At 28.4% G+C, this 27,833-nt stretch overlaps 3 protein-coding genes across 4 annotated transcripts; all 3 read right to left on the bottom strand.

Moving 5' to 3' along the window:
* Positions 1 to 3,825: 3,825 nt before the first annotated feature.
* On the bottom strand, positions 3,826 to 9,131 carry LOC111276857 (uncharacterized). Of its 2 annotated transcripts, XM_022862768.2 has the most exons (4): positions 8,754 to 9,101; positions 6,468 to 6,610; positions 5,987 to 6,120; positions 3,826 to 5,864 (listed from the first exon to the last, which is right to left on the bottom strand). In XM_022862768.2, exons 3-4 carry the CDS (start codon positions 6,003 to 6,005, stop codon positions 3,988 to 3,990), a joined length of 1,896 nt encoding a protein of 631 aa, XP_022718503.2. In that variant the 5' UTR covers positions 6,006 to 6,120; positions 6,468 to 6,610; positions 8,754 to 9,101; the 3' UTR covers positions 3,826 to 3,987. The 2 variants fall into 2 exon arrangements, with proteins under 2 accessions (XP_022718503.2, XP_022718501.2); XM_022862766.2 differs by lacking the exon at positions 6,468 to 6,610 and having other exon boundaries at positions 8,754 to 9,131.
* A 2,023-nt stretch (positions 9,132 to 11,154) lies between these two features.
* On the bottom strand, positions 11,155 to 13,967 carry LOC111276859 (F-box protein PP2-B10-like). The gene is made up of 3 exons (XM_022862770.2): positions 13,451 to 13,967; positions 12,235 to 12,353; positions 11,155 to 11,999 (listed from the first exon to the last, which is right to left on the bottom strand). The coding sequence occupies exons 1-3, from the start codon at positions 13,730 to 13,732 to the stop codon at positions 11,483 to 11,485; spliced, it is 918 nt and encodes a 305-aa protein (XP_022718505.2). The 5' UTR covers positions 13,733 to 13,967; the 3' UTR covers positions 11,155 to 11,482.
* Positions 13,968 to 24,788: 10,821 nt separating this feature from the next.
* Positions 24,789 to 27,093, bottom strand: LOC149518036 (uncharacterized). Its single transcript, XM_089764345.1, has 4 exons — positions 26,978 to 27,093; positions 25,505 to 25,912; positions 25,306 to 25,422; positions 24,789 to 24,988 (listed from the first exon to the last, which is right to left on the bottom strand). The coding sequence occupies exons 2-4, from the start codon at positions 25,871 to 25,873 to the stop codon at positions 24,911 to 24,913; spliced, it is 564 nt and encodes a 187-aa protein (XP_089620471.1). The 5' UTR covers positions 25,874 to 25,912; positions 26,978 to 27,093; the 3' UTR covers positions 24,789 to 24,910.
* Between the last annotated feature and the right edge of the window lie 740 nt (positions 27,094 to 27,833).

The following is a 27,833-nucleotide window of genomic DNA, read 5'->3' as shown; positions in this document are numbered from 1 at the left end:
AATATTAAAGAAAATCTAATTTTTTTAATATTTTAAATAATAAAATATTATTAAGAATAAAATACCATTTAGATAAAACCCTTTTAGAATAATATAAAATAAATTGATATGGCCTTTAGATGGATGTTATGAAAATGCTAATAACTTTTCCCGATTAATAAATAACATAACATACAATAAAAATTATATTTATGAAATAATTATTGGTTGATAAAAAATAAATTATTAAGTTTGATAGGTATGGTGCATTGGGTTTTAATTAGATTTGGATATTGTGAGATAGATTTTAATTAGATTTTGAAAGAGGAATGTAGTATTCATCTAATGTTAAATTGTAATTGGGTGGATTGAAAATGCAATCGTAATATACAAGATGTCGTTGACAAAAGATGGAACATTTTTTAATTCATCAAATTAAAATTATAGTAACGAGTGTGACTAAAGGTTATTGGGCGTAAACAATTGATACTCCAACTTACTTAAATACTTTTGTGATTTTATATTTACATATTTATTTGTTCATTTACTTAATTAGTTACTTACATATTTGTATGTAATTACCCTTTAATGTATTTATTATTTACTTATTTATGTATTATGAAAATAAATTAATTAAATTTAAACTCATCAAAAAGTATTAAATTATTTAATTTATGTTCGTTTATTAAATTTAATAAGTAATCTTAAAAAGTGTTTTAACGTTTAATAGATTAATCGAATACAAAAAAAAAAATTTTTTGTTTGTTTATATTTAAGAATAAACTCATTTAATTTTAATAAACAAATTTAATAAATATTTATTTATATTTTGTTTATTTCTTCTAACATGACATATTTTTTATTAAATATCTCTTAGTAAGATTTTAATTACAATTTAATATTGATATATTTAAAAGGACACTAACATATATTAAAAATCTTTTGTTTTAAAAAATATTATTTTAAATATCATTCTTAACTGCCTAACATGGACAATAAACAAGTTATAGAGGAAACTTTTTTTGGATAGCCTTTCCATTTCACTTAGTTTGGGAAACTAATTTAGGAGAGGAAAGTCATTAAAATAGGCATATTCCCTCCCCTCTTAAAAATCCAAGTCATTGGTTTGTTTGCAAGGCCAATTTCTTAGTTATTATGTATTCATTTATATTTAGAATTATGTTTATGAGTATATTTGTTTAATGTATATAAACGAATTTATTTAATTTAAATAAATTTATTTTAAATTGAGTTTGTATATTTTAATATCTCAATTAACTGAACCTAAAACATAATATAAAATTTTTTTATTGAATATGAACCGAATATAAATAATTTTAAAAATAAATGAATGAACCACAAATATAATAATATTTTGTTTATGTTCAATTTATTTATATCTTTACTTTTCATGGTGTGATATTTATTAAAAAAATTCATAATTTGATAGTTTAATTTTATTTTCATCAAACACTTTGCACCACGTGTAATAGTGTTAGATAAAAGAATAACATGATAGATACTGGCTAACAAAAATACATTATATCTCATTATTTTATTCATTGATCTCTTATCACGTCAATATATTATTAACAAAGTTGATATTTGGGATAATGATATAACAAAATAAAAGTTGAGATATTAAACTGTAAAATTTTCTATAAACAACAAATTATAAAGTGGTATAATTTAAAGACCAAATTACATATTAACTCAAAAAATAAAATTGTAATTTGAGAGAAAATAAGTATAAAATTAATTATAAGTTATATCTTAAATCATTGACAATTGAAGATTTAATATCATATAATCGAGTTTCAATGTCCCATGTGTTGTTAATCTAATCTTATTTTATTATTTTATGAAAGGGAGTATGAATTAAGGATCTCTAGTCCCTACCTTAATTTTCTATACCTAAAGTTAATTTTTTTTATGCAACCTAAAGTTAATCTTTGTAGTTCGTACTTTTTAGTATCTAATTTTTTTAATGTATTTGAATAATGGGTATCGTAAACCCTTCATACAAAGTTTTTTTTTTTCTCTTTTCTAAAAGTAATTCAATTGGTAGAATGAGTAATTTTGGACAGTAAGATATCTCACGACATAATTTTCTATAAAAATCCAATTCCAAAATGAATTATCAAGTATCCATTATAATTAAATTATAAAAGACAACGTTATACATTTATATATTACATTCAAATAATGTGCTCACTTATTTTTAAGTCTTTTTAAGAATTTAAGTGAAATATATTAAAATTCTTATAAGTACAAAAATATTTTAAAAATAAAATTTTATATACGCGAGTGTATGATACGAGTGTATTAAATGATGTATAATTAAACTTTTTTTTATTGAAAATTTGTCAAAAAAATACTTTTCCTTGCTATTCAATGAGAAGCATGCGTAGGACTAGTAAATTTTGTTTTGATCATAATACTAAATCCAATAAAGCTCAAGTTTTAGATCCATGTATTTTAAGTTTAAAGGAGGGTTTAATTCGTAACTTTTGTTTTGCCTATGATTACAATGTCCCAATTATACTATTACATACAATTTTTTTTTTATATGCATCACATAAACATTGTGATACAGTAGATTATTTTTTCAAGATGACAGTGTGAAAAATATAATCACAGAAAATAATTAGAATAAATTAAATTAAATTACAGCCAAACAATGATCCTTGTGCCCCAAAATAAATTATGAATATCTAAATACAAACTGTTGATTAAAATAAGTCCTATGCAAGAACGATAAAAGGAGAAGATAATTGAAAAAAAATTAAAAAATTAAAACGGGATAATTTTTCGAATGATTATGAATTATATTGAAATATTTAATATGATATGCAAATTTTAAAAATTTTTAATATAATACTTTAATTATAAATTTATTATTTAAAAAATTATTTGTCAATTATATGCACGTTAATATTTAAGAATAACGATTTAAAAATGAGTAACAGAATAATTAACAAATTTATAATTTATGAATTATATTAAAAAATTTTTAAATTTAAATAATATATTAAACATTTTATTATAATTCACTGATCATTTGTAACGTTAACCCAAATAAAAATGAAAGAGATGCAATTACTGGGAGACATGCTATTGGGGGATGGCACGTCCCGACTTCTAGGCTTTTCTTGGCTTATGCTCGACTAAGAGTCCCCCACCAGCAGGCATATCTGCAGCTTTCATGCAAGAAATGTTTCACCACCATCGAGCAATCAGCCTGGAAAGAAGAGAAACATTGGCAAAACAGACCATCGTGGCTGAAGAGCAATGAGAAAGCACACAAGTTATACACAAACTTGCCAGTAACTCATTCCTGTCCCAAAATGTCAAATTAAAATTTCGTAGGTCGAAAACTGTGAATGTCATAATGTCACATGATCATTATCCTCTTGATCATTATCCTCTTTTCACGTAACCGACTTATTGGGATGTGCAATGCTAAAACTTATGTCCAATGAGCTTTTTTTTTTCTGTCTGATATAAGATTGAAACATCCTATCTACTCTCTTAAAATGATGCTTGGCATGGCAACAGCACTTACCTGAGAAAATGACCTATCAAAAGGTAAAGACTTGACCCCTACAGAATTCCAAAAGAAATTCCAGAAACGTTACAATAAATACAGCAAAAGTTGATCATGAAGTTCTCTATACACGTAACTGTCAATTCTGATAGACCTGTAAAAATAGAAACAACTAAATAAAGTACATTAAATCTTTCAAACAAAAGATGACAATAATTTAATTACTATGTGCTCATGGAAGGAAAACCAGATGGAAAACAGGAACAAGTTGCAGCAAAGAGCACAGGATCGATGGACAATTGGGAAAAAAAAAAAAGCAGTGAATCTTATTCTGCAACTAGGATTTTAAAAACATACAATAAGATTACAAACACGCCACAGATTCTACTGGAATTTCAGGAGAAAATATTTAAGGGTAAAAGAAAAGGGAAAAAGAAAACAGAAAAAGAAGCTAAATAGGGTCAAATTGGCATTGTGCATTTCTTTTGAGAATGTCCTAGTAAATGGCATCTACCACATTGAACAACTCTCTTCGGGCGCTTCAAGTTCTCTACACGAAGAACTTTCTTTTTTGGTCTGCCGGGTGGCCGGCGAGTTTTTGGAGGGCGTATTGTGATATCAAGCTTGGCAACTCCACCATCAGATCCTTCACCGGGCTCCAGCCAAATGCTCTTATCCGGTATAGGATTTATCATCTGTGAATGGGTCTCACGGTAGTTTGCCACTGTGAAACAAGCTTCAGCAAACAGATGAGCATTCTGCCCACAAGAAATAAGTGCAGCCGCAGCATGTGCACAAGGTAAACCATACAGCTGCCACCGGCGACAGGAACACACACGACTCCTAATATCCACAATATTTGTTCGCTCGGTTGAGACAATCTCAAATTCAACTTCATTTGCTCTAAGTACTTGGTAGCAACGAGCATCTACAATTGCCTCTGAAATCCGCTTCTCAGCAGATGGCACAAGAATCGATGTCCATCTCATTCCCATTTCACGACAATTGTTAAACCAAGAGGTTAGTTGATGGCGAATATGTTCCATCATTTGCACAATGGGGAGCTCATGACATTCAAGGGCCCAATTATACAACAACTCAGTCACGCCTAGTGTAAAGTGGCCATATCGCACTCCTTCAAAATAAGCTACCGCCCAAAGCTGGGGAGGGAAGAATTGAAACCATTGTATAACCTCCTGCGAGATCTCTATCATTTCAGTAATTTTGCTCTCAAACTCAACAGCAGTGAGAGCATAAACAGCATTCCAGAAGATATTAACCAACTTTGTGTTCTTAAATGTGTCACGAAAATTTTCACTGACATAACGTAGACAAAAACCATGACAAGCATTTGGAAAATGGGTTTCTACCGCGTCTACAATGCCTCGCTGTCTTTCAGATAGTATTGTTAGTCTAGGCATGTTTTCAGTGTTTACACCAAGAAGTTTCCTCAACTCTGACATGAACCACATCCAATTTTCATCACTTTCCACATCAACAATAGCAATTGCCAAAGGAAACAAAGCATCATCAGCATCAACAGCTGCAGCACAAAGTAATGTACCCAAGTATTTTCCTTTCAGATCTGCCTTATCAAGTTCCAGAAGCGGTCTACAAGCATTTACAAACCCATAGATACATGCACGGTAAGAAATAAAGAGGCGCTGGAAACAATTTTCTGGTCCAGCAACAAAAACTGATGCAACACTTCCAGGGTTGGTTTTCCTTATTTGCTCACAGTATGCGGGAAGAAGGCGAAACCCTTCTTCAAAAGTCCCATGAAGTGCAGCCATACTTCGTTCCTTTCCACGCCAAGCTTGCATATAAGAAACAGCAACTCCATGCTGATCGCGGATATCTTGCAGTATTTCTTTTGGTTTGCACCGTGGATTATCCCGAATACGTGCTTCTACAGATCTTGCAACCCAACCCACTGATGCTTGCTGATGATGGAGGTTGTGAACCCCTTCACATGTATGGTCCCCATGCAGAGTTCTAATTGAGAAAGTTGGAACTCCAGGACATTTTGCTACATGGATGCGCCATGGACAATCTTCTTTGGAGCACTTCGCTATAAATCGGCTGCGATCAGATTTCACTATCCTAAGGTCAAAATGCAGGGCTATAGCAATATCTTTCAAGGTTCTTCTGCAAGTTTCAACATCAGGAAATTCCTGCCCAATAACTAATGAATGTTCTACAAGGGCATGCGAAGTATCAGCTACCACTAAAGCATGATCAGCCATGAATACAAGAAATGAAGGAAGCAACAGTCTGACGTGATTCAAAGGGCTCCCTCCATGCAATAAACAGAATAGAAAATGCTTCCAAGGAAAAGCTTCAAAAACAGCACATATATACTCTTAGTTAGGTGCAGATATCGCAGTAGAAGACAGGGAGAAAGGAAATTAATATAATATATTGGGGTTACAAAATAAACTAGGGGATCAATAATTATACCAGTATAATTAATCAACATAGAAATGGAAACAATTTTCTTCTTGATAGAACAGCAACATTGCCAGCAAAATCCCTTTTTAAGCTGTCAATTAGTGAAGTAATGATTTAGAACCCAAAAGGATTATATAAAGCACCTGTGACAGAAAAAGAAACTAATGAGCAGTAGTTGCATGATAACCAGATTTAACAGTAACCTCTTCCTCTATAACAAGAAGGGGAAGGGAGAATAGGAGTTTCAGAAACTCAAGGTACGTGAGCTCTACAAATATCTGTCTAATCTAATTATACCAAATAAAAGAAAAAGAATCAGGTCTATCAGAAAAAAAAATTATAAAATTGAAACTTCAAAAAAAGCAAGCAATTTCTGTTAATTGCATGTTCCTTTGACATGAATACCAGGAGCCAATCATCAATAAGAACAAAGAGTAATAATTTAACAATTCTCAAATAAAAGGGACAACTTTGCAAAATTTTTGTAAACCTGACAAAGGGAAGCCCCTTATGTCTTAGCTTTGGGAAACACACCAATAGATCAAAGACAAATCAACATTGCACCTAAAACCCAGAGGAGGAGCCAGCTATGGTCACTGCACCAAGTGGAACCTTGTGTATGTTTGTGAAGAACTGTCAACATGCAACTTTTATATAAGAATATGTCCCTCTGATGGAGAACCACCTTAGTTTATCTTTAATTAGGGAGAGAAGATACCGTAGATCTTCTATATAAAAGCAATCAGAAGGATATCTAAAAGATTTAATCAATCAAAATTTAAAATCATTCACTATTACTTGTGCCAAGGGTGTTTACAAATTTTTTACAGCCTATCATATTGATATTGAAAGTTAATCATCTAATCACACTTATGAAAAGTAAAAACTGATTTAATTCATTCCTTTAAAGAAACTAAAAGTGGAAAATAAAAAAAATACTAGATATCCAATTGCAACCCATTCATTCAACCAAAAGATTTCACAGCTTCCCATTCAGTATTGGCTTCACATTTTTTTTCCTTCCAAAAGGATTTTGACCAACAATTTCTTCCCCTTCTTATTCCTTAATAGATATTCAAGGCATCATTTGTTGATTGCTATACACAATGGTTAACCAGACTACTTATTCAATTTTGCATTCATTATGGGTTCCTATATTTTTAAGATTCCATCAGATAAAGCTGTCATCAAAGATCCTATAGGTGTGACCTTTACGCAAACTATACAGATCAGCATTACAGCACAAATTGATAGTTTTGAAACAAACAAGTATTATGCTAGTACATCGGCTAGGTTTCCATCAAAGTTGCATCTGTCCTGATCCAGGAACTTTTCAGTTCAAAACTAATCTTTAACTATTTGAGAGTTTAGATTTGAAAGAAAATGTGGTAAAACTCCATCTAACTAGGATGACTCATCAGAAAGTTTGACATAACTGAAATAGACTTGAAGGCCAACAACCTGAATCTGACATAACTTGAACCCAATCAACCAGAAAACTAAAAAGACATCAAACCAGAACCAGCTGTTAGCCAAACCACATTTACTGATTGTAGTAGTACAAAATTGATTAAACCAAACCAAACCAAACCAACTCAACTTGCCTGATAATGGAAGCCAGTTGACACCAAAAGTTCATGACCAAAATCTAATAAACTCAAAACAATCTAAAATTGAAGCCGACATAGATCACCAGACTGTCACCTCTTTTTGAAGGGACTGAAATGAGCTAAACTCTAGGGAGAATAAAAATGTTTTATGGCTATTTAACAGAAAGAATCAAGAGGCGATCAGAGAAGATGATGTGAATTAGGGAAATCGGTGATATAAAGAAAATTGGGCAATCATGTCTTGGGCTTTCTAAGCAATCACACTCAAGACAGGACGAAGTAGTTGTTAAAAGCTATTTAAAAATCCTTTAAAGGAAAGAACTTCTGTTTACAATTGACTGATCATAAAGAGTGACATACAAAATACTAACTTCACCTAAATCTGTAAGGACTTCAAATCCTAGTTACAAAAGTAAAAGAACTTACTGAAAGAAGGCATAAACTAATTAAAACAGAATAAAAGGATTCACTACACAATTCCATTCAAACAAGGGCCCATTGACCACATAATAACTAAATTCCGGAAGATTTGAAGATCACTAAACTTCCCTTTAACATAAGAAACAGACAAAGCCCTAATCAATATGACATAACCACAGCCCAAGCCCTAATCAAGAAGTAAGAGATATCTTCTTCTAATAATAAAGTTTCACTCAAGGATGAAATTTTTTATCCCTCACAACCAAAGATTCCAAGAATTTTGACATAGCATCATAAAACTCTTAAACAAATAGAAATAACTTAAAACAAATTCTAGTAATGGTGAATTCCCCATCTCACAGCAAGATAATTATAGCAGAGGCAATACCATAGCAACCAAACGCTTTCAATTCAATGCCACAAACTTTTACTACAGTGAACAAATGCAAAGACACGGGCTACTTTTGGCAGCTAACATCAAGTCACCTTTAACTCTTTTAAGCAACAAAAATAACATTTTGAGTCCTTAAAGTTTCAAGCAACCAAAAAAATTGAAATTACAAAATGGGCTAAATTCAAGGTGCATGCTAAGCATAATCTAAACTTACATTAAGCTCTATAAAACTTTACGAAGATTAATGTTTTTTTCTTAACTCATCTAAACACTTCTTTTAATGTATGAAATAAATTAGTTCACTTTCACCAAAAGCTACAAATTTAAATACCCAAATGACCAAAAAAGTTACCTTGAATTAATTTAGGTCGAACTCTTTAAAATTCCGCGATGCCCACAAGATCTAAGGTTTCATGCTTTTGATAATTTTTCACAAAAAACGCCACAAACTCTAGAACTTTGCTTACCGCCGCCTTGAAAATGAAATGGAAGGTTAAGAAACCCTAGAAGAAGTTAAAACGCGGGCAATTGGTGAAGGGACAAGGGAATTAGATAAAAGAAGTTGATTTTGCTTTGTGTTTGGATGATTGGAAAACAAAGGAAAACTGGAAAAACGATGGAAAGTTTTCGTAGATCCCATGTTAAATAATTCTCTCCTTTTCTCCTCTCTCTCTCTCTCTCTCTCTTTCCTTTTTTCGATAGCGAGAGAAATAAGTTTTTTTTTTACCATGTCTTTTATATATATATATATATATATTTTAATAAAAATAGAACCAATTTTTCTTTTAAATTAAAATTATTGTAGTGCATCATTTGTCTAATCACAAGCATATGGAATTATGGATGAATGAATATTCATTAGCTTCCTTAAATTACAAAGATAAATATGATAATGTTTTGCATTATTTTTTAATATTGTTTTTTAGAATTATTTTGTTGAAATAACTGAAAGCGTAACAAGCAGGGATGGCAACGGGTCGGGTCGGGGCGGGTTTTTGCTCGCCCCGAACCCGACCCGATTTTAAATATACAATACCCGTACCCGTACCCGACCCGAAAATTTTTTTATTTTTAATACCCGAACCCGACCCGACCCGACAGTGTATAAAATCAAATCCGACCCGACCCGACCCGAAATTAATAAAATATTATTTTAAATATAAATATAAAATTAAATATATATAAAAATATATATAATTAAATGTAAAATTTAAAAAATAATTAAAAAAATAAATTTTTTATATATATCGGGTCGGGTAGGGTCGGGTTTGCTTAAAACCCGACCCCGACCCGACCCCGAAATTTTTTTGACTCTACCCGACCCGACCCGACCCGATACCCGATTTTCAAAAAAAAAAAACCGACCCTAAGGGGTCGGGTCGGGTCGAAACCCGACGGGTTCGGGTGATTTTGCCCACCCTAGTAACAAGTTGTTGGATGTGTTTTTCTTTAAAAATTTTCACATAATTTAGTAATAATGAAAACTTCTTTTTGGAGGTTTTTTTTTTTTAATAATCTAATAATATATAATTAATAAATCCCTTAAGTTAAAACCTTAGGATTTTAATAAAAGATTTTTTTTTATTTCAAATCTTCTAGTATCTAATAGTTATTTTAGATCTGATTATTTCATAATCAAATTAGATTAGATCTTGTAAGAGAAACAAATTCTATTTTATTTAAAGAAAAGTAAATTTTATGTCACTCAAATCTACAGAGATATTGATAAAAAAAAGATTATTTATATATTATTATTTATTTTTTTCTTGAAAAATAAATATATAAAGTAAAAATAAAACTATTAATAAAATATTAAACTTTTAATTTTCAATTTTTAAATTTCAAATCTTAATATATACAAATAAAAAAATAAAAATAAAATTACAAGAATGATCTCATTTTCACATAAATTTTGATTTTGTTCAATTTGATTTTATAGTACTAGAAAAATTGTCCGAAATATGATCAGTCAACTTATAATTAATTGAAAATAAATAAGTAATTAAAATATAATATCCAATTATCATGTAATTACTTTATATAAAAATAAAATCATGTATTTTGTTATTTTTAAACAACATATAGAAATAAATATATATCTTTAATATTAAAAAATTATTTCTTTGTGTCCAAACATAGTTTTATTATTGTGTTCTATTTTTTATTTTTATTTTTTTTGTCTAAATGCCTTTTTGCTTTGCAAAGAAAGAAACAAAGAACAAAAATATCAGTAAAAAATTACTTTGTCGTTAAATTTACTTTTTACTGGTTTTTTTTATATATAAAGTACATCAAAATTTTGCCAAAAAGTAAAAATTACATGTGGGGGGTTGATTTTGTACCAACCCAACTTTAGCCGCAATTGACAAACGGAACGAGCCCAAACAAAATGTATCAAGGCAAATCAACGCAGTCCCCAAGCCCAATTGATGGTTCCTGTTAGTGGCTTTGGGCTTGAAATTGAAAGCCATATAGTAGCCCACGTTTGCCACTTGGATTGAAAAAAAAATCTATATCTGGTTAAAGATAAGTTGATGTTCTTCTGTAAATTCTAAAACTAATAACTTTAAAATTAACGCCCATTACAAAATAATGGTTACATAAAATGTTATTTTTTATACCCATAATTAAAAAAAAAATCTTTATTTTTCATTCTCTCATCATTATGACATCATGGGATGTGGTTAGGCTGCAAAGATTAAACACACACATTTTCATATTTCGTCAAATGAGAAATCCCATACGAAATAATATCATCACAAAAGGAAAACAAGTCTGAGCATATATTTTCTCACAAGGATAAATTACTTTGTTACTACAATGCTTAACAGGAGGTTTTCAATTGTTACAATTGACACGTTCGCGAGCCATGCAGCCATGCTCACCCATAAATACACGAAACGCATTTGATACAATTTCTCAAGCCAATCAAGTACTTGAAGCAAAAAAATGTTGTTTTATTAGGTTGCTTCGAACTCTTCAATTCTGTAGTAGTACCCGTATATGGCAAAAATCTGATGAAAAAGGGTATGGGTTTTTGACCTCCTAATAGATGAACAATTTAGAAAAAATTGAACATACCTATTGACTCGAGTCCGAGACACATGGATCAGGCCTGATCTCAATCCCCTGGATAAGGAGGCCACCCTTCCAGTGACCAAACTTTACCTCCAAAACACTCATTTCCAATTCCCCATCAACGCCACCCTCATTGAAGAATTCACCCAGCTCAATCTCCAGCCACCCATCTACTCTCACCTTTGGATACTGATCATCACTTGGACTAGTAGGTACAGATGAGTGCAACCCAAAGAAACGGCTTCGGTTAAATCGCCGCCCAATTCGCCTTCTTGGTACAATCTGGTAACGCTGTCTTCCGCCTCTTTCTGCATCCAAATAGGCAGTTTTCATACTGCCCTCATTGCCAACTAGTCCAACACTAACCTCCACAGGATGGATATCAAACCCATAAGCTCCAGTTGTTTCCTTGAACACAAGGTAAGCCTTGTAGCGTGTCATGGGTGAAAGCATGGAGAGAGTAATATTCCCACGAATTTCAAGCCGACAAACACTAATAAGCTCTGCTACCTCTTCAAACCTGTTTTGACATGAAATGTTTACATGTTAACAATAACAGAAAATAAATTGTGAAAAGGGGAGAGAATAACCATTAATTTTTTGGACCTATTCTATCCAATATATATCTATAATAACCATTCATATGCCTGGGATCCACAATTCTTAGTTGGATGGTAGCGATGAATGTATTTGAAAGTACTAATAAAAGAAACAACCGAGACAATCCAACCAAAGAAGCAAAGAGAGAGAGAGACCTGGACTCAGGTATAGAAACCCATCTCCAGTAAGTTGGAGTGTCACTCCATACAATAAAGAGGTCCCTGGCAGACAGCATGTAACACTTCTTGCCACTCCCTCTTTCCAATGAAAAACTCTGTTCCATCAAGATTAACGTTGTTAAAAACCAAGTTACATGCAAAATTAAAAAAGAAAAAAAGTAATGTAAGAAAGAAAATACTTTCATCATTACACAACTGAACATAATTTTTTCTGAATAATCCCTAATAAACAACAAAACATTTATCATTTTAGCCCGGGTTGATACCCAGTTAAAGCTATAGTTCATTTGGATGGATGATGAGATAGGCTTCTTAAAATCAATAGTGGAGGACAGATTAAAATCAGTAACGGAATTATAAACTCGATGCAAACGTACAGTAACAGCGAGATTGGGTATAGCAGTCGACTATCCCACCAAAAACAGCCGACTGCCATAATTGAAAATAGTTTTTTTTTTTTTAATTTTACATCAGTTGACTACCCTAAGTTTTGTCACTGGACCCTTCTCGTGAAAAACTGGAAGTTGAGAAAAAATCCAAACAGCCCTTAGTTGAATAGATGTGATCCAAGAAATCTCAATACAGGTGGAGTTATCATTAATAGATCAAAAAGATGTTCAAAGTTTTTTTAAGCTCCCTTTTGTTATTTGCCTTTCACATTATCAAAAGTTGTCAAAATAATATAATTCACAAAAAACTAAAATCGAATTGGATTAAAAATTAACAGATAGCTAAAAAGTAACAGTAACACCTATCCAATTATTAAACATAATTGTTTCAGATCAAATATAATCAAATATTTTAAAATTTTAATCATTCAAATTTCATTCTTTTAATCCCAAAAACACTTTTTGCTTCTGAAAATAAAAAAATAAAAAATAAAAACAACAACTAGACAAAAAAAAAAAACTTGCTTCTTGCTTTCATATATTCGAAATAAAGGCAAATAATATTTTGAAAAATTAAAATTTAAAATATTCTTGGACAATAAAGCATGATATTTTTGTTAAAAACTTAAAATTATGTTTCATTTCATACTATTTGTTTATACCAAAATACAATGATTTTGGTTTCGAAAATGAAGCATCCAAAAATTAAATTTCCAAATTAAAGCATCTAATTTTCACATGACAATGCTATTGAATTTTTCACTAGAAATTAATAAAAAAAAGTAGAGAGAGGATGAAATTACCTTTCGGGATCCATCAATGAGGACAGGCCTTTCACATAGGCTACGATAAAGCTCTTTCTTGGTGGAGAAACAGAGCGATGAGGGAATCAAAACCTCGTATCCTGGCGGCAAGAAGCTTTCCCAAACGGCGTCGGATTCCGCAGCCGATTTAAAGGTAGTTGAAACAAGCGACAAGCTACAGGCATCTTGAGGGGAGGTACGGGAAAGGATGGATTCGACGCAATCTTGCGGGATAGTCACTTCCCGTCCTCCTCCTGCCATTTCAGAAAACTCGGATTCCATGAGATTCAGTCAAAATTGCCAGTAACAGAAAACAATGGATTGGAGAGTGAATGGAATGCCAAGATAGTTGGGGGATGTTATATATAAAGAGTCAAGGGGAAAGGGGAAAGGGTAAACGGCTACGTTTTTCCAAGACGTGCCAATCGGCAACAATAGGTGATGGAGTAGGTTGGGTATTCCTAAAAGGAGCTTTGAGGTCTCGGGTTCAGCATGTCAGTGTGTGTGGCCTTGCTTTGGCCACACCAGAAGATAACATTTTTTATTTCTTTCCCCTGACGTGTGTACCACATATTAATTCGTTAAAACTTAAAAGATATAAGTTTTTCAAAAATAGAAATAAACACAGAATTCAAACCTCGGGACTTTGATTTTTTTAGCGTGCTCTTACCTCGTAAGACCGGAGATCTAACCTCATCGTTTTTATTTTTTATTTTATAAATTAAAGTCATATTTAATATATAAGATAATAAATAAAATAAAATAATAATTATTTTATATTATATTTAATTTATATCTAAATAAAAAAAATATAATTATAAAAAAATTGATCATTTTTTTAATATAAAATAATTCAATTCTTTTAAAATAAAAAAATTATTTTTAATTCATATAATTAAAATTACATATTTTGTTATATTCTTAAAAATTATATTAATAATTTAAATTATATAAATTTTGAAAAAAATAATTTTAATCAATAAATAAATTATCCTATCATATTTTTTATATGCATCAAATAAAAAATAAGATGATATTATTTAACTTAATTATATTTATAATATCATCTTATTTTATTCTATCATAATTTTATATATCAAACATATCTTAAAATAAAGATGTGTTTTATAAAGTATAAAAAATTCAATATTAAAAATTAAAAAGTTTGGTAGTTTAATTTTTTTAATGTGTTTGAGAATTTATTAAAAATTATTTAATAAAATTTTTTAACAAAAAATATTGAATAAGATAAATAACATTTTCTAATTTCATAAACAAAACATAAATTGAATCTTAAGATTTATTTGATTTTTTTTCTTTATACAAATAAAGATTTTGAATTAAAAATTTGAAGGTAATTAATTTTTTGTCATTTAAATTTCGTTTCACTTATCTTTATACATAAATAATGAATTTTAAAAATTGTATTTTTTTTAACTAAATATGATAATAACTTACAAATGCAATTGCATCAAATGAATGCATAATAGGCATTTTAAAAAAATGAATGCACGGTAGCAAGTAATACATTTATAATATGTTTATTTATAAAAACATTTTATCAAAATATAAAATAATAAAAATAATCTATATAAATACAAAAATGTAAAATTTTTATTGACGAAAAAACAAAATTTTCTTTGATTAAATTTTTAATATGTCATTTTAAATTATTCTTTTTTCATTAATTTTAAAATTTATTAATAAAATTGATTTTATAATTAAAATTGAATTGCAATAATTTTCTTCAAAAAAAAAAAAAGAATAGTAATCATTGTAACATTAATTTTTATTTTTTTTGTTTAAGTAAAGTTCTTTTAAAAAATAAATTTCTATTGCAAGCATTTTTCTTAAAATTTTATTTATATTTATGATTATAAAAAATTTCATTAAAAATAAAATTTTAATATTTTATTAACAAATTGACTTTTTTTTTTTAATTTTTGTTTTCAAAGAAAAGCTTCTTCCCTGCACAACTTTCCACATTGAACTAAAGTATTGTCAAATACTACTAAAACTGCGGTAAGAGAGACGAAAATATTGTTGTCAACTCCGACTCCCAATTCCAAACTTCATTTCACATTCAGAAAACTGTACGGGAATGATAAGGGAAATATGTTTGCCATAAAGCTGAACATTCAAAATTATGCGACGCGGAGTTATCATCCTGCTCTTTTCACTCTGTCTACACCACGCGTACAAGCGCTGCACTTTGAATCTCGACAAATCCATTCGGCTGTTTTTTTTTCTCTCTCACTTTTCTTTATTAGTTTATTTTATTATCGGAAACCTGGGACGTCGCTGCACATGTTTTGTCCGATGAATAAAATATCATATAAACCCAGATTAATTGCGTGCTTATTCGGATTTTATTGTATTTTTTATGTGATGTAATTTAATTTAATTTTATCATTAAATTAATTAATTTTCTCATAATTATTATTTTTAATTTCATTAAAATAATTTTATCACTCCTCCAAATCGATCTTATTCCACTTCAATAAAAAGTAAAAAACACGTTTTTAACTAGTCAATCAAGAAACAGTCAACACTGGTTGAATTACACAAAATCAATGTTTAAATTAGTTTTAACGTTTATTTTATTATTTAAAAATTGTTTGCGTGTAAAGAAATTTGGACCTATAATCTCTTACAGAAATATGCTAAAGTCAAATGTATATTTCTGTTAAATTATTTTATATTTAATAATCATTTAAGAATCTCTCAAAAAATAATTATTTAATATCAAAATTATGTATTTAATATTAAAATCTTTCTCAATTAGATTACTAAGTTGAAGCAATTGAACTGGGAACCGAAGCTCACATCGATTCAACTTTCGATCCAGTTTAAAAAATGTTGGATTTATTCGAGTAACTAATTCTATTAAAATCTTGTAAACATCAAATTTAGCACCTTAATTTGGACTTTAATTACCCCAATCTGAAACCTCATTGGGACTGGGGACTAAGTTAGGTAGTTGTCATTGTGTTGAGGTTTGAAAATGACAAATATGCTCTTATAACAGATGCGCTACGTCGAGATTTGGACAAAATAACAAAACATAGCTTCAATCAACACTGCCATGTGTTGATTGAACTTGGGGGATTCTCGATCAATGCATCCTCGTTCAATCAAATAGTCGTTTTCGTTCCGCTCTTTTCGTCGAACTTTTTTTCCAGGTTTTGAGTCGGTCGAATCATTGTTGATTGAGGACCACCTTCATTGTAGAATGAGAACAACAATAGTTTCCATGCTGACGGCTTTTGGCAAAGAAAATCCATCAAAATCCTTTTAAAATCAATGATTTGGATAAAATTTTAACCAATTGCATCAATAGAGCTTTTTCCATCTCCATAGGTCATCAAAGTGGATCTTATAGATCTGCTCACCCATAGCACAAATGAAGAGTACGGTGACTTTGTAAAACACCGCTTTGATTGCCTCAACATTTCCTGGTTTCTTCATCGACAACATACCAGTCAGACAGTTTTTATCCGCAGCTAACTTGTTCTCAATCCATTCCTTTACAATAGTTACTTCATTCTGTTCATCTTTGGACAAGGATGGGTTTTTCCCTTGATCTTCTAAAATTTTCAAACAAATCAATCAAGTGTGAGCTTTCTTACAACCTATATCCCCATAGTAACTTTTTTATAGTTTTGATTTTAAAATTAATTTATAAATAAAATATTATAATCATAATAAAATATTATTTTAATAATTTAAAACTATTAATAAATAAACCGATATCTAATTGGATAAATTTCAATAGCTGACGTTTGTTTGACTCAATTACTTCTATAAAAAAGTATTGTTTGAGTAAAATTATTCTAAAATGCAATAAAGAAAAGCTAAAGTAGCATTTGACAAATTTAATATAGAGGTGCTTCTATTTTTACAGCAGATAAACTCCACAGTAAGCTAAATGAAACACCTATTTAATTTATACATAGTAAGATTTAAACATGAAACTTCAATTTCAGAACCTCTTCTTCTTTATCGTTAAGCCAAATTTCTTTGTAATATCTTAAAAAACTTAATTTTAATTCATTGGCCAAAATAAAAAAAATAAATTTTAATTATACTTAATAATTAATGGCAACATTTGCAATTTTTTTTTTTATTCATAGGGGGCAAAATCCTATTATATATAGGGATTTTCATTTACTTGGTTTGATTAATTTGAAAATAAATTATTCCAAATTATATTAATTGAATTATATTCTTTTATTTTTATTTATCAAATCAAATTTTTAATTTTAAAAATTAACTTATTAAAATTAATTTAGTCAATTCAGTTAATTTTTTGTTAACTGAATAATAAAACACATTAAGTTAAATTATATTTTCAATTCTTTTTTTTCATATGTAAAAGAAATTAAATAAAATCATCCAAAAAAATTCAAACACAAAATTATTAAGTTAAAAACTTTGAAATGAAATAAATAATTTTATATATTTTTAATTTTATATAAATTTTTATAATATTTGATTAATTCGATTTTTGAATCGAATTAATCAAAAATTAAAATTTATTTAAAATTAATTTAATAATTGATTGATTAATTAAATTAAATCGATTCAATTTATTAATTTGATTAAAACAAAATTATAAAAACCCTTATAATTATATTAGAAAAGGGAGGGGGGGGGGGGGGGGGATTGATTTGGGAAACCCAAATCCTCGTGTCTTTCTCAATGCTTCTTTGCGACTACATCAAGGAGCGGAGGACAAAAATACAGTAGCACTTTAAATGGACAAAGATAGTACTTTTTAACTTTGTCTAACTTTGTTTTTCTTTTGTGAGGTTTGATGTTGTATCATGCATATCCTGGCATATCTCACATGGAATAATCACAAAATTGCCGTTAAAATAATAAAAATAGTTTTTGAATTTTATTATTTTATTTAGATAAGTTTTTATATTTTTTATATTTAAATAAATTTTTAAATTTTAATTTGTATTTAAAAAAATTTAACCTTTAATTTTTATCTAAAAAAGTTTTTAACTTTTAATTCATATTTAAATAAGTTATTAACATAATACATAATACATGAAAGACATCAATATCTCACAATTATAAATACTTCAAGTAAAACTTGTACTTATATAAAAAAAAATTTAATTCTTATATAATTAAAGAGAACTAGAAAAATTATAGTAATTGCTTTGAAATTAAAATTTTTTTTAATATAAATCAAAATAAAAAATTTATTTATATGGAATAAAAATATAAAGATTTATTTAAGTAAAGTGATAAAATTAAAGAATTTTTTTTAGAATTTTAACCCAAATTTATCTATTTAATTGCATTTTTTTTCACATAGTTAATGCTCTTTTGTCTTAAATTGATGTCTATTTTTCAAATGACACATAATTTTATGAGTTTATAGTTGATATACTGTCAGTGTATAGATTTTATATGTTATCAATGAATCAGATAATAATAATTCATTAATGAATAAATATCAATTCTTAAAATAAATGCACATAAATTAAAATAATTTATTTATTAATAAGGTATTATCATCAGATTTATTTCATTATTAAATTGTCATAATCTGATTCATTGACAGTGTATAAAATTTATACAGTATAAAAAATAAACTGTAATTTTATTATATTAAGAATGAAAATTTTTTGTTTTTTGTTTTACAACTTTTTTTCTTCAAGCATCTTAAAAATCGGGCATAATTAAAAAATGGGTTTCATTTTGAAAAGAAAAATCCATCAGCAAAGTTAACAAGATCTAAAAAATAAATATAACAAAAAGTACGTTATTACACTCTTAACTCTATTAATGAAATTTAAAGGTGATATATATTAAAAACAAACTCCTATAAGAAGTACTAGATAGTATTAAATTTGAGATAATGTATTTTTTCTCTCAATTAAGTCACGTTGTGTGCTACGTTGAAATTTGGACAAAAAAACAAAACATAGCTTCAATCAACCCATGGCAGTGTTGATTGAACTTGGGGGATTCTCGATCAATAAATCCTTGTTCAATCAAATAGTCGTTTTCATTCCTCTCTTTTCCTCGAACTTTTTTCCAAGTTTTCTTTCGGTCGAATCATTGTTGATTGAGTACCACCTTCCATTGTCGAAATCAGAACAACAATAGTTTCCATGCTGACGGATTTTGGCAAAGAAAATCCATCAAAATCCTTTTAAAATCAATGATTTGGTTAAAATTTTAACCAGTTGCATCAATAGAGCTTTTTCCATCTCCATAAGTCATCAAACTGGATCATATAGATCTGCTCACCCATAGCACGAATGAAGAGTACGGTGACTTTGTAAAACACCGCTTTGATTGCCTCAACATTTACTGGTTTCTTCATCAACAACTAACCAGTCAGACAGTTTTTATCCACAGCTAACTTGTTCTCAATCCATTCCTTTTCAATAGTTACTTCATTCTGTTCATCTTTGGGCAAGGATAGGTTTTTCCACTGATCTTCTAAAATTTTGAAACAAAGCAATTAAGTGCAAGTTTTCTTACAACATATATCCCCATAGTAACTTTTTTATAGTTTTGATTTTAAAATTAATTTAAAAATAACTGACAAATTTACAAATAAAAAAATTATAATCATAAGCAAATATTACCTTCATAATTTAAAACTATCTAATAAATAAATCGATATCTAATTGAATAAATTCAGTAGCTGACGTTTGTTTGACTCACTTAAAGCCTCTATAAAAAGTATTGTTCGTGTAAAACTAATCTAAAATGCAATAAAGAAAAACAGGGGCGCATCCTTATACAAACCAGATGGGGCCTTAGCTCCCCATAAATTTTTAAAACTCTTAGTAACATGAGGCAGAGATGAATGGTTATATAAGTTAAAAGGAGCCTTTGGCCTCCCAAATTTTTAAGAATAATAAAATTTGTTAAGGGAATCGAAAATTTTATAAGCTTTGTTTTCGATATGATTGCATTACATTAAATTGACTCAGTTAAATCAACTAATAATAATTTGAAATCCAAGTGGCATATTTGCTGAAGATCAATTAAAAAATATTATAAGATGTTTTTTTGGAAGATAAAATCCGTTGATCTACTAAGAGTCATATCATGAATTTTATTACCTTAGCTTTGCTTTAGTGTTTATGGTCATGGGTGCATACTTATCTTATGCATTATAATTTTATAGGGTTTAAAATCATATTATCATTTGTTTATTTGTTATACCAATTATTTGTTATACCAATCAATTATTACTTACGAATCCTTAAAATTAAGAGATTTGTTATAAGAATTAGGAAGCGTATATCACTTCCAATCATAATTATGTCTATTTAACAAAATCAAATTGACATTTTAGTTTCTTCATAAGAGTTCAAATCAACAATTAAATATCAAACATGTTTTTTTAATCAACCGCAGCTCCTCTCTTATACTCATCACTTTTAATTTTATTTTAAATTTTTTTTCCTGTTATAATGCAATTTTTTTTTTTAAACACAAAAGTTAGATTTGAATAGCTTTTTAAAAGGTTAAAAAATTATTTACTTCTGATCTCAAAGTTTTAATTTTATTTTTCTTGTTTTGATAAAAAATAAATTATTTAGCAATTGGTTTATTTGTGTTTTTTAAAATCATTCACAATTTTAAGTAAAATGGTTTATTTGATGTATTATGTTTCTTTATATATTTGTTTATGAATTGATAAAATTTATAATTTTGTAAGTTATTTTTAGTTTATTTCTTGTATATATATTTATATTAATAACATATATATATATATAGTAGTTTACATATGAAGAAAATAAGTAAAATTCATATTAATTGTCTTCCTCAAAATCAAATATCAAGATTGGAACTGAAAAACTAAAATAACATTTGACAAATTTAATATAGAAGTGCTTCTCTTTTTGCAGTTGATAAACTCCACCGTAAGCTAAGGCAAACAACTATTTAATTTATACATAGTAAGACTTAAACATGAAACTTCAGTTTGAGAAGCTCTTCTTTATCGTCAAGCCAAAATTTATTTGCCAACATCTTCATAAACTTAATTTTAATTCATTGGCCAAAATAAAAAAATATATTTATACTTAATAATTAATGGTAACAGTTGCTTTTTTTTTTTTTTTTTAATAAGAGGGTAAAGTTTTATTATATGTAAGGGTGTCCATTTTGTTTATTCGATTAATTTTGAATTAAATTATTTAAAATTAAATTATTTTATTTTATTTTTATTAACCGATCCAAATTTTATAATTTTGAAACTTAACAGATCAAAATTAATTTGGTCAGTTCAGTTAATTTTTTTGATTAACAAAATAATAAAATACATTAAGTTAAATTATATTTTAAAATTATTTAGTTAAAAACTCTAATGAGTTGAAATAAAGTGGACAATTTAATATATTTTTAGTTTTATATATAGGTTTTATAATATTTTAATTAATTTGATTTTCGAATTAACAAAAAATTTTAAATTTTTTAAAAATTATTTTCGATAATAGATTGAAATTAATTCAATAATTGATCGATTAATTGAATTAAATCGATTCAACTGATTAATTCGATTAAAATAAAATTATTAACAACCTAAATTATATAAGAAAAGAGAGGAGGTAACTTGGGTTCGAACCTAAGTACTTATGTCATTCTTAATGCTTCTTTACTAGACAAAGACAATTGCACTTTTTAAGTTTGTCCAACTTTGTGTTTCTTTTGTCAGGTTTGATGTTGTATTATTGATACGGTGGCACATATCACATGGAGTGATCGCAAATTCATGGTTAAAATAATAAAAAAAAAGGTTTTGAATTTTACTATTTTATTTAGATTTTTTTTTATATTTAAATAAAATTTTAATTTTTAATTAATATTTAAATAAACTTTTGACCATTAATTTGTATATGAATGAACTTTTAACTTTTAATTCATATCTAAATAAGCCATTAACATAATATATAATGCATGTAAGACATCAATTTCACACAACTACAAATGCTTTAAGTAAAACTTTTTTTTATATAAAAAATTAATTTTTATATAATTAAAAAGAACTAGCAAAATTACAGTAATTAACTTGAAATTAAAGTTTATTTGAATACAAATTAAAATATATAAATTTATTTAGGTGCAATAAAAATATAAAAATTACTTAAGTAGAGCGATAAAATTTAAGAAAATTTTTAAAATTTTGACCCAAATTTATTTATTTAATTACATTTTTTTTTTCAGTTTTTACTTATTTTTTACATAATTAATACTCTTTCCTTTTAAATTAGATGTCTATTTTTCAAGTGACAGGTAATTTTATTATATTAAGAATGAGAATTTTTTATTTTTTGTTTTACAACTTTTATTCATCAAGCGTCTTAAAAATCAGACATGGTTAAAGAATTTTCAATCCCTCTCTAATAGATTCATATATATCATTTTTCTTTCTCTAATAGTATCATATATATATATATATATAATTTTTCTTTACACATTGTTGACTTTAAGATTAATGAAGGAAATCACTACGTGCCAATGTCAAATTATAAAAGGTAAATTCCAACCAAGTTATTAAATTTTGAGAATAATTCAATTTATATTCATTAATTTGAAAAATTAATACTCTACCCAAAACCTTTTAATTAATAGGACAAAATTTTTTTTTGTCAATTATCTCTTAATTGTTTCATTAATAATCTTATTAAAAGATTATTTTATTCTTATAATATCCTCAAATACTCACATAATATAAAATTTTATAATAATAATTTTTTTATTTTTCTCAAGATACATAAACATTTATTAATAATATAAAAATATTTTTAAATGCAATATATAAAAACAAAACTTACAATTATAAGCAAGCTAAAAAGTAAATATATGTAAAAAAAAAATGAATATATTAAGCATATAATAATTTTAATCAACCTTTTTTTTCAACCGACCATTTTTTCTTATTATATGCTACATGTTCTTTTTTTTTTTTTTTTGAAATTTATTTCATGTTAAAAAATTATTACATGTTCAATATATTCATTTTATTATACATGTTTACATATTAACATATTTATAATTGTAAATTTTTTTTAATATATTGCATCTAAAAATCCTTTTTTATAAATTATTAATATATTTTATATATTTTAAAAAAAGATAAAAAATAAAAGTTATTATTATAAATTATTACTTAATGTAAATATTTGAGAATTTTGATTTTTTAAGGATAAAATTATCTTTTAAAGAGATTGTTAATGAAATAACTAAAAAATAACTGACAGAAGAATTTTTTTATCCTATTAATTAAAAATTTTGGAACGAAATGTCTATTTTTCAAAGTCATAGACTTGAGTTGAATTATATTTAAAACTAAAGAACTTGAATGAAATTTATTCAATTATAAACCTCAAGAGACAAATTTAATTGATTTCTAATCACATGATATATATTTTTATAATTTAGCTTTTTTTACACTAGAACTTGGTGCATCCACAGTGCATTTGTTTAAAAAAAAAAATTGTTTCAAAAGAGGAAAAATTATGTAAAAAAAAGTGGGTAATTTTCGTTATAAAAGAGTAAGTAGTTTGTTTTTTCATAAAAAAGGTGCTTTGTTTTGAGAAGTGGAAAAATATTATATTTATAATTGTTATTATTTAATTTTCAAATAATTGAATCAATTGAATTAATTTTATTTGACTGGTGACATCACACTGAACAATCAATAGTTTATATTAATAGGAAAGCTATAACAATTTATTATTATAGACCTATAAGAAAAGACATAACCTTTTCTCACTGCCATAATCTAAAAAAAAAAAAAAAAAAAAAAACGAAGAGAAGTCACCTTTCCTTCTAAAGCATCCATCACCTGATCATGGAGTCTCTTGGAACAGCAAGCACTCTTGCAACAGAGCTGTCCCTTTGCCAGAGCGGCATCAGATTGAAGCAACCACTTAGTGGTGGCTGCCGCCTAAGTTAACCACTCGAGCAACATTTTTTCTCACACATCAAAGGCTGCGACCTGAAAATTATTCGAATAGCAACCTCCCTAACAATTTGGCAAATGGTACTTTTTCCACATTGTCATTCTATTTGCACAAAGAGAAGCAGATCATAGGATCAACTAGGCAGCATGACTCAAAGAGAAACTGATCATGGGATAAACTAGGCAATAAGACTCATGTCAACTACTGGTATTTGTCAGTCAATTCATGGTTATAGAAACGTTAGACATTCTGTAATAAAAATTGCATAACTTTGACTACAATCGTTGGTCTGTTGGTGGATTACTGGCCTCTTAGTTTCAATGACTAGAGCTCAATCCCTGTCAACCTCAATAACCAAAAAAATGGAAATTGCAAAACCTCAAAGAAGCATGACTAAAATGAATAGCCAACACCTTTAAATAATTAATGAAATACGCTCAATTTCCAGATAGAATGATTCTGGATGATGAATAATTACAGTGGCAATGGCAACTTGTGCCATTTGACTTTACATAAAACCATCCCTCCTATCTTGTTCCTCAGCTTCCTTGTTAGCAGCTTGAACAGATTTGAACCAAAGAAATGCCTGTAAACTCAAAGTCAGATTAGCAGAAGTGTTTAGATAGAGTTAATAATTTCATGCTATATGTTTCATTATTACTTAATCAATCACTTTGAAAAAGGGTTTTTTTTTTGCCAAATTGAACAAAAGGACTATTAGGTTATACTATCGGATGCACCTGAATTTCATGCATTATGTTTCAATTCATTGTCTAAACCTTTTTTTCATTCTTCCAAATTAATCAAACTATTGGCATGAATAGAAGTTGATCATAAATAGGACCTTATTACATATATTGACCTCAACACGAGAAAAAGGAAAAATAAAGTAGAGAAACTCACAGAAGTGGGGATGCCAGTAAATGCAAAGAAACCAAGCAAGGGTGCATAGAAAATGCTGTCTGAGTTTAAAACTCCAAAAACAGGCCTTTGATTGACATACTCAAAAATAGAACCTATCTGCAGGATGAAGAGCAAAAAAGTTTAGACATCTAAATTTTGTGGGTCTCAAGCCATTATAGAATAAGAAGAGGAAGCATACTGCAGCAATGGCAACTATTGCTGAGGTAAGTAAGTAAACATAGAAGGGAATCTCAAAACTCCGTTGTGCTGTGTACTCCTTCCCTTCATTTTGTGCCCAAGGAGGGGGCTCATCCGAATCAGGTCTAGCCCAAGAAGGGACAGTTTCTTCAGACTTGCCGGACTTTGCAGAACCTTCAGTTGCAGCAAACACAAGAAACCTACGGGATGACCTTCTTTTTTGACAAACATGAAAACATCTTGTGGCATGTTGATTCAGAATCCTTCCTCTAATGCCCAAAAATAATTGGGGACATGATGCATTTTCTTTTATAAGAAAACCACGGATCAAAGTTGAATTGCATGGAGACAATAAGGTTGCAACCATCATATCTTCCCTTCCTCTTACTCCTCGTTTCTTATATTGTGTCTGCCACCGGGTACAAACATAAAGTAATAATAAGAATATATAGATTCAGTTTAAAAATGGCTGGTTTGATTAATTCAGTTTTAAAAGTTTAAAAAATGAATTGAATTTCTTCACTAACCAAACCAACTGTTTTAAAGAGGAAAATCAATGGACCAAGACCAAAAAAAGGCTGAAATTAACTAGAATCAAACAAAGGAGCCAAAAGAACAGAAACAAGGAAGAAACAGTTAACATATTCAAAAACACTCTTTCATTATTAACATTCATTACTCAACAGTACATAATAAGCCTTCCATCAAACTTTGAGTATTTCTGTCATTGAAATTCTTCTCCTCAACACAACAATCTAGAATTTGATCATAAAGCAAAACCCATTACAAAGATAAATATCAAACATACCACAACTTCGCCTTCATTGAATTATATATTAAACATTATACTAATATATTTAAAGCATAAAAAAAATGAACTGTAGTCTGTTCATTTTAAGTCATCCAGCCTAAACATGATGTGGCTTGCAATTACATAGAGTTTCTTAGTACCCGTAACTGCCTATCTTCAAATTTTGCAATGTCCCCACGAGCAACCGAACCTCGCCAGAAGCTAGAACAACAGCAGGTAATATTCTACAGCTGGGATTATCAAATCTGACAGACCTTTACTAAAATATAAAAGGACATTCTAAAGACTGACCAACACGGCCAACAGCGGTGTGACCTATTGATAGGTCAGGCTTCAAATCCAGGCTCAAATATATTAAAACAAAGGAAAAAAAAAATCTAAAGGCTGACATAGATGAATAAATTGCAGCAACTTTCAAGTTTCAACCCACAAAATAATATTTTGAACCCATACCCCTAAGCAAACAAACCAAAGTTAAGTAAAATTGTACAGGTATAAAACTACAAATTCTAATAGTACTGAAATTCACACTTCACAGACTCAGACAATGATCATGTAAAAATGTAAAGCAACATGAAGTTAATAGTAAAGAAATTCAACAATTTTTCTGAAAATTAAATAAAGCATAAACATTAAAAGCTGAGTGGCGAGGTAGCAGAGAACCTGAGAAGAAAGTTGGAGAGTTGGTGGTGTACAGAAAGTGTGGAGACTGGAGAGGAGAAGCAAAGGCTGAAGAAGATAAAACGGAGAGGGAATTTTACATACTTTTTTGTGGTTCATTTTAACTGGGTTTGGGACCCAATCTTCAGTTTGTGAAATGGGCTTGAGTTCAGCAAATTTTGCAAGCTATGATGGGCTTTTTATAGGGTGTAAATTGTGATTTTTTTGGAAGCAATAAATGATGAGCTTGCGTTAGAGATTGAAATTGAAAATGAGAATGATGAATTGAAAATTGAAAAAAGAATTGCTCATTGGAAACAAAGAGTTGGGTTTGAAAACGTTGCATTGAAGAAAAATGACAATAATAATGAAGTTAACAAGTTTTTGATTTTGAAAGAAGATAACATACAAGGATATACTACATAGTAGTAGGGTCGAAAAGTGATTTCGTGCTAATAGATTGGGTTGCTGGTTTCTTTGATGATATTTTTCATTTTCATTTTAGGTTGAAAATATTTAGGAAATATTGTATATTTTATTCCTATAATGTTTGAGTATGAATGCATTAATCGTCATCCGGTTTTCAATGAAATGAAAGAAATATTTACAGTCTATGCATGTTTTGACTTGTCTAATGTTTATTTTTCTTAAATAAATTTCAGATGCACTTATGTAGAAAAGAAGTTGCCATAAACATGTAATATATAATATAAATGTATAAACACACAGAATTTGGTGCAATTTATTCATTAAAAGATGAAACCAATTCATTAACATCAAACAGTAGATTAAAATTAGAGTTGTGAAAGATAAAACAACCAAGTTCCTGAATCTTTTCCAGCTAAAATTACTGCTCATT

The sequence above is a fragment of the Durio zibethinus genome, chromosome 7 (assembly GCF_047325235.1).
Source record: "Durio zibethinus cultivar Kanyao isolate XHJ-2024 chromosome 7, ASM4732523v1, whole genome shotgun sequence".
Lineage (NCBI taxonomy): Eukaryota > Viridiplantae > Streptophyta > Magnoliopsida > Malvales > Malvaceae > Durio > Durio zibethinus.
This window is presented reverse-complemented; position numbering and strand designations above follow the sequence as displayed.